We start from the raw sequence: 8,000 nt of genomic DNA on the forward strand, positions 1-8,000 counted from the left end.
CAGGCATCCCCCTTCCCCAGGAAGGCTTTCACCTTTGAAAGAATTAGCCTAGCTGTACTGCTCCAAATTCACGTTGTTCTAGTATGATTTTGGTGATGTTTAAGACTGGACAAAGACTGGTTGTAAGGGAACCACAAGCCATAGAGAGTACTGTTTTACAACCTGAAGTTTGTAACAGCAGGAGCAGATATAAGGGCACAAGTACCTCATTTTAAAATAAGTCCGCACTGGACAAAGCTCTGTCATTTCTTTTTAATGAGTTTCAAGTGTACAGTGAAGTAAAACAAGGCGGCACTTACCTTTATTCCAGCCATGCCCAAGATACACTGTGAACAGCATCCTACTCTTGGATCACGAGCACATGTCCCAACATCAATGGAGAATTGTTTTCTGGGTTTAAGGATCTGAGGATAAGTTGTTGAAATGCAAAAGCAACAGAGCCCGAGGAACTAGAGCTACCAGCAACAACACGCTCCCATTCAGAGCACTACTTCCCCGTGCATTATGCAGTGGCTGGACGTTTGGTGGACAGAAGTAGAGCTGGATTGGGCAGCCTCTTCCCCAGAGCTGCTGGTCCATACATCTTGTTACAGACTTACCACGGAGCCAGTCCAGCACACGGTTCCAGTACAACTGGAACTACCATCATTGTAATGGAAAAGTACGCACTGCTTTGAGGGCCAGAATCTTCAGGTGTGTGTAGAGCATAGAAGTGTCCTGCCTCACCCCCGCCCTCCCCCCTCCAAAACAGATGTTCCAACAAGAGTTTGGTATCCCAGCCCCTCCCCACCCAGTGACAGACCAGACAGACGCAATAAGGTGGTGAATTGTGTTTCTTAGAGACCATTTAAAGTACATGAGCTGATTACTATAACATGCCAGAGGAGATTACAGTTGTGTTTATAGAGGAAGGAAATAAACTGCACGTGCGTGAGTGGCTATAATGCTGTGGACAGCAGAGTCCCTTGCTTTTACTCAGAGGGCCTTGGTGATTTTTCTTGCCCATGCATAGAGACACAAAGGAGGGGAAAGGGAACAGAAGAAGAGGCAACATACAACATCTAAGAGAAAGAAATGGAAGAGACAGCCTAGGGGGACCTCAGCCCCCAGAGGAACAGGAAGAATGGGGCACCAAAGGCTCGTTTAGAAGAGTTCAAGAGAAGTGCTGGTCTGGGGGCCTCAAGCTTGTATGCCCACCCCCTAAAATGATAGCAGTAAGTAGTACAAGCAGGCCCTGGCTCCTCTTCAGTAGATGCACTTCTGACCGTCCATCACATCTCAGTTCCACAGGGAATTAGGGAAGTGCTCAGGGGACGAGGGCTGCTTCACTCCAGATCTTCATCTCTGCCCTCACCCAAGGTGGACAGGGATGGAATTGCAGGGAGATGAACTCAGCGCAAATGAAATGCTGGGGCATGGAAGTGAGCATGCAAAACCTAGCCCCTTCCCAGATGCCCTGTGAGGAGGAAAGGGGATTCCCTGGCACACCCAATGAAACAACAAGCTTCTGCTCCTCACAGCTTTTGTACTTCACTCCCCTGCCTCCCCGCATCCTCTTAAGCCTAGACAGATCCCAGTGTATTCTAGAACCCAGGTAGAGCTTCCTAAATTAAAGGAGTGCCCTCTTTCCAGTCTAGATTACAGGCCCAGCTTGTAAGAAAAGACAAGATGCACTTTCCTCAGAAGACTCTGCAGAAACTGAGGAACAGGGCAGCTCATTTAACCCCAGGTTTGTCAACACACTTAAGCAACTCACAGCTCCTGCTATTTTTGAAGGAGGAGAACAAGGGGATTGCTTACAGGAAGCCACAGCATTCCATGCTGCAAGTTTACTTTTAGCAGATACCATCTTGGATCTAAATTAGAGAACCCATAGCAAGTAGGAGGATTTCAGTTTGATAGGCAAGATCTCTAGAGATCTGCGCTGCCAAACTGGGACATCTGATGTCACATTGTAATACCCATGCCCAGAGCAGCATTTCCCTTTGAATCCCTAGCTAACCATTCCAAGTATTTTCTAACTCCTGCTGCAAGTTAGGACTTTGTAGTAGCAGAAACAGAACAGGTATTCATAATCAAAAAGCTGTGTGGCTCGTTCAGTCTCATCTGGAATATCCCCAGTCCTTTGACATTCAACTCAGTAACACAAAAGAAAAACGTTTCCACTCTGCCACTACCCCAAAGTCTTCCAGAAAGCTACAAAACAGTAGAAAGCCACAGGTCCTGGCTTGTGTCTGCATAGATGAAAGGAATATTTGACACCCCTCACCAGACTCCTTACTGTTGTTCTTTTGTTCCTTCTGGCAGGAGATTTTACTCCCACACATGCCTTCTAGATAGTTACAAAACTCCTTAGTCTGTTGCACTTGACTGAGGTAATCATGTAGGCTCTCCTTTATAATAACTGAAATGGCCATGTTCAGACAGCAAGTCATCTGAAAATAAGGACAGGCAGAATAAATTGTTTCTTTAAGTGCTCATCTCTCCATGGCTAGAGAAATCTAGATGACTATATCTAGCTCAGTCAGATGGTTCACAGCCACTGACCAACACAAACTAGCCTTTATTTCAGAAGCTCAATGAAAAGCTTAAGTCATGCTGCTGCTCTTTTTAGGCAGAATACTAAAGAATCTCACATGCTGGAGTCCTTCATCCCCAAAGGCACTACGTTAAGGCATTCTTATTTTGCTAGAGTCCACACAGGCACTATTTGACAAGTTCACACCCAAAAACAAGCCACAAAAATTCCCTGCAGAAGAGCAGGAGCATTAGCTACCCACTCCTCCTCTACTTCCCTTTCCTTTAAACTCAGATGACCCTCCCTAAAGCTGCAGCAGCTGTTGAAGAGTCTAACCATGTTCAATAGAGCGCTTCAGAGTCTATACAGAAGACAAATTAAAACCAATAAAGAAATCAATGAAGAAGCTAGGTGGAAGGGAAGGAAAGATTCAGGGGCAAGAAGAGACAGGCAAGGTGACAGGGGACAGTAGGCTGCAGACTGAAGGAGCTACATTCAAGTAAAAAAGTAGACTGGAGACAAAGCAATAGGAAAAAAAAGGAAAGAACAGAAGGGCAAGTTACACCAAAGGTCCCCCAGAGACTTCCAAATCCCCCACCAGGGAAGGGACTTGCCAACCCACCCGCTCCAGGGTAATTGCCCCTCATACTTACAGGTTTACCTGACCTGGCAGACAGAATTTCCCATTTCTACAATAATGGCCACCCCCAATTCATTCCATTACTATGTAAAGCATACCATTTCCACAATAGATGTGGGAGTTCCAGCACCGCCACCTCCCTTCCCCAAGGACTGAAGTTAACACTTATGCAACCAAGACCCTCCAGATCTCAAACCAAAAAGAGAGTTTAGAGTACTCTAGAGTTGGTACTTCTTCACCTTTGATCCTGGGCTTTTTGGTACTTACTTACAATCACCACCACCACAATGGCACAAATCACTCCCATCATGATCATCATCTGGAGAGAGAGATTGTCAGAGAGTAATACTCAGAACAGATTAACAGGTTCACATCTTCCCTGACAGCCAGGGAACATAAGCCACACCCTGAAGGTAGGACAGCCAAGGTCTCAAAGTCTTTCCACAGTGAAAGAATCCTAAGCATTTGAAATAGTTATTAAGCCCCAACTATCCCCTCAAAGCCCTGCAGGAGAGGACTAGCCCAATTTCCTTCTGATAAAGGAGATCATGGCACTAGGAAAACTCACCTTGCAGTTCTTCCACCAGTACTTCCTTTTGAGTTTTGCCGCGCTACTTTCAAATTGTGAGGCACCAGCCTGAAGTGCATCTGCCCGGTCATCTAGCTCTGACAGTTTCTGGTCTCGTTCCAGCACTTTGTCTACATTTACACGCATTATATCAACCACCTGCAGAAGGAAGAATAGTAGGAGCAGTTATATTGGTAAAGAGAGTTGAAAAAAGTAAGAGAAATAACTTGGCCAATAACTAACACTGAGATACTAACAAGGGAAAGCCCCAAACAAGACAAAAAGGTCGGGATATGAAACAGCTTTCAAGTCATTGCCTACTTTGAAGTGGGGAAAAAAAATCCTAGACTCTGTTAAAGTATCAGTTCAACTACACTTAAACCAGGTCCTCAGCCCCACATTATCACCTGTTTTTAAAAGCTCTCAAAACCAGCAAGCCTAAGCCACCCCCCTCACAAGTGTAATCATATGCTCACTCCCCAATAACTGCAAAGATAACTTACAGCTACATGTTGCTGCCCCAGTGAGGCATAAAGTCGTTACTGCATGACAGCAGCCATGCTACAGACACTGACCCTGGAAAGTCAGGCAAGGTTCCCCGCACATCCCACATTGAGCCTGCACATAGACAGTTCCCTTCAAGCAGCAGGCAGGGATTAAGAGTTGTTCTGGATGCTGTATAGCTTTATTTCCGTAACAGATGCACGATGCAAAGTACCAAAAAATCTAACAGCCTTGCTCCTTTGAAGTCTTATCTGGAATTAAGCGGTGTTTAAACTTAAAGCAATTTCATCTCTGCTCCAGCCTCTTTAGAGGTCTGCCATCATACTCTTGAGTATTGAGTATTTTCTGGCATTAGCATGACAAGAGCATCCACCCCCTCAGCGACAGACGCCTGTCAAGAACACGGCTGCTGCAGAGCAGGAGGAGAAGAGTCTGGGCAGCCTTTGGGATGCTGGCGCAGCTGGCAGAGCCACTCACCTCCTCCACTTGGGCCTGCGTCTGCTGCAGCCGGCGGTTACTGCTCAGATTGGGGGGTGGCCCAGGGGGGCCCCCACCAGGGGCTCCCCCTTCAGGGGCCCCGGGAGCAGGTTGCTGAGCTGGGTCAGACCTAGGGAAACACACAAACAGCCGCTCAGGAGAGAGGAACCCACACATTCCTCCTCCCCTCTCCCCAAATCCACCCAAACCCCGGTGTTCCCAGGCTGAGGCAGTGCTGGCAACAGCCCCGAGGGCCTGAACCCTCCGCGGGTCCCAGGAGCGGGTGAGCCTGGAGCAATGGCAGGCCCAGGAGAGCAGCGGGGAGGGCCAGCCCCGGAGCTGGGGGCTTGCGGGTGCGGCCGTACCCGGCACTGCGGCCTCCCAGGGCCCGGGGAGGTGGGTGACAGCCGCCTGTCCGCGGGGAGGTGACCGGGAGGCGGCCCGCAGCGTGCCGCAAGCGCCGGGAGGAGGGAGGGGGACGGGGCCACGCCGGCGGGGAGGCAGCGCGGGGGCTCCCCGGGGCGGGGAGATAGAGACAGCAGCCCCTGGGCGTCTGGGCGCAGCGGTGGCCTCCATCCAGGTTGGCGGCGGCTGGAGGGGGGCGCGGCGGCCCGGAGCCCCGCACACTACCGGTGGGGCACGGCCCACGCACATACCCCCTCTCCAGGCGGTGGGGCCTCGACGGGCGCTGGGCGGGGGGAGCAGGACTGCCCGGGGGGGGGCGGTGCGGGCAGCCTCGCCTGCGGCTGCTGCAATGCGCCACTCGGCCCCGCCGCCGGCCAGGACGCGGGATCAGCGCTGGCCCATTCCCTCTCGCTCTCACCCACCCCCCCGCAACGCGCCCACCGCAACCTGCCTACGATCAGGCGGACACTCACATCGCCGAGCCGGACCAGGACCCCCGGGCACGCCACAGCAACCGGCTCCACACCAACACCTCTCACCTCCGCGCCGGCACGGCGGCTGCCGGGGCACCCAATTTATAGGCGGCGGGGCCCCGCCCCTCTAGAGCCGGCAGCCAGTCAGAAACGGAAGTAGGAAGGACCCTCCAGGATCAGCAAATCAGCACCGCCTGTGTGTTCCTCCGCAGCCAATCAGCGCAGAGGAGCGAGGCGCCCTGTGAAGAGGGGCGATTCAGCCGAGCCCCGCCCCCTTCCTCTCGCTGGACTTCCGAGGGGATAAGCCCCGCCCCTCCCTTGGGGCCGTCCAATGGGAGCAGAGCCCGCCCACCCCTCCGCTCGGCCCCCTGCGGAGGGGCCGGTGAGTAGCGGGGGGGGAGCGGGCCGGGCGCCCTCCACCGCGGTCCCGAAGGGCCCAGGCGGCAACCGGGGCCCCTCCTGCCGCCTGATGCCGGGCCTGCGGGTCACGCAGGGCCTGGACGCGTCACCTGCCCCGTGCGGTTTGGAGCCCAGCCCAATGCTGGTGGCGTTATAGGCCGAGAGCCTCCGCAGCCCCCGCCTCCGTCGGTTCCGGTGAAGCCGCCGTCCCTGCCATTAAAACATGGCGTTGCTGGCCCGCTCCCAGCGCACGGCACGGCGTAACGGGGTCCCCAAAGGCTCCGCTGGGGGAGGGAGGCTCCAGCGGCAGCCCCGGGAGCTGCCGCCTGTGGGGAGGGGTTTCCCCTGCATGGATGCTGAGCGGCCTGATGGAGCGGAAAGGGAGGATTCTCCAACTCGGGACAAACAGGGATGCAGGAAGGTACTGGAAGAAGTCCCTCTTCTGGACAGCGTTTGGTGTGGTGAGTAGGGTGGCAAGCCACTGGTTCACACCTATGCTGAACTTCAGTTCCCTTCCATAAGGCAATGCAGGCCGTTAATAAAAGTTTTTAGCGTCCAATGTGACAGACTAGTAGATAACACAAGATAGACGCCTTCTAAACTATAGCCTGAGAGCCAAAAGACCATGGCTATGAGGAAGGTGAAGACTTAAGATGGGGTTGTGTCTAGACCCAGATGATTTGCCAATAGGACTGTTGAGGGTTGAGGAGCAACCCAGCAGCTGCCTCAGCGGAACCCAAGGTTTTTAAGCTGTGCCTTCAGACAAGCTGCAAAGGGACAAGTCGTGGATGAAGCTCCTGTAGCTTGGCGACCTTCCTGACGCAGTTTGAGGTCCGTTCCAATAACCACTGCAAGTAGCAGAAGATGGAGCTCATGGAACTGCTGGCCCACACAGCCCTTGCCAAGTTGGTGCTTAGTGACTAAGAGCTGACAAAGGGTACAGGATACTTTTCCCTGATGCTTTTCCGGTTTCTGACGTACTTTCAACCAAAGATTTGCTACATCTGTGATCTGCGTATGTAGTAACCCCCAGCTGCTCTCTTCCAGGTGCTTTCTCAGTCTCCACATCAATCTGTGCACGTTTCCTGAATCCACAATATCTTTTGGTGGGAGTACTACAGGTTTGCCACCTTGCTCCTGAGAAACATGGGCTTAGCTGCTAGAACAGAGACTTTGGCTTCACCTTTCTGAGGCTTAGACCTAAAGGAAGTTCTTTTTGTTCCCCGTCACTTCCAACCAAGTGCTTTTATTAAAGACAGAGTAGTATTGCTCTGTAACAAGATACATCAAGTCAGCAGATAACTCCCCAGTTACCTAACAGCTGAATTAACAACTAAGGGAGAAGAAAGAGGGAAATACCTGCTCGTCTTACAGATTTTTCTGAAGTAGATAATGGTCTTTGTGATGCTGGACTAGAGGGATGCCAACTTTGACTCACCATAACTTCTTCTATAAAGGAATCAATAACAGTTATGGAAGACTAGAAGCTAGAGTTTTTAAAAACAATTAAGTGCCTGAATTACTTTCGCAAATCCTAAATTATAAATGAAAGGCCACTTGTCGGGGTTCAGTTACCATCTATGTGAAACAGGGACAAATTCTGTTCTTAAGACAGGTTTTGATACATTTCAATTAACATTTGGATCATTCACACTTAATCACAGAGAAATAGAGGGCAAGGGGGCACGCAGTGAGCAGGAAGATGTTTTGGCAGGCACTCTTCACACTGACGTGAGAACTTGGCTACAAGGAAAAACCTAAGCTGGAGGGTAATGAAATTGTCAAGTAGTAAGTGAGAACCTGGGGCTCACAGAGACTGAAAGGATGCTTGAAGCCTGGCCAAGAAACAGAGAACTCACTGGTCAAGTTCAGGGATGCAGGCTGGAACAGACGCCTGCAAGAAGTATTTCAGAAATGACTGAGGGGGCAGAACCTGCACAGAGGAGCTCGGGCCTGGACCACCAGCAGGACCTTGGGACTGGGCCAGAAACACACAGTGAAAGTTGCAGAAAGCAC

At 51.5% G+C, this 8,000-nt stretch overlaps 1 protein-coding gene across 1 annotated transcript; it reads right to left on the reverse strand.

Annotated features, from left to right (window-relative positions):
• Positions 1-815: 815 nt before the first annotated feature.
• VAMP1 (vesicle associated membrane protein 1) lies at positions 816-5,705 on the reverse strand. Its single transcript, XM_063353520.1, has 5 exons — positions 5,586-5,705; positions 4,708-4,837; positions 3,727-3,885; positions 3,426-3,477; positions 816-3,030 (listed from the first exon to the last, which is right to left on the reverse strand). Coding segments are annotated over exons 1-5 (360 nt in total). The 5' UTR covers positions 5,588-5,705; the 3' UTR covers positions 816-3,013.
• Positions 5,706-8,000: the final 2,295 nt, after the last annotated feature.

Source organism: Chroicocephalus ridibundus, chromosome 1 (genome assembly GCF_963924245.1).
Source record: "Chroicocephalus ridibundus chromosome 1, bChrRid1.1, whole genome shotgun sequence".
Lineage (NCBI taxonomy): Eukaryota > Metazoa > Chordata > Aves > Charadriiformes > Laridae > Chroicocephalus > Chroicocephalus ridibundus.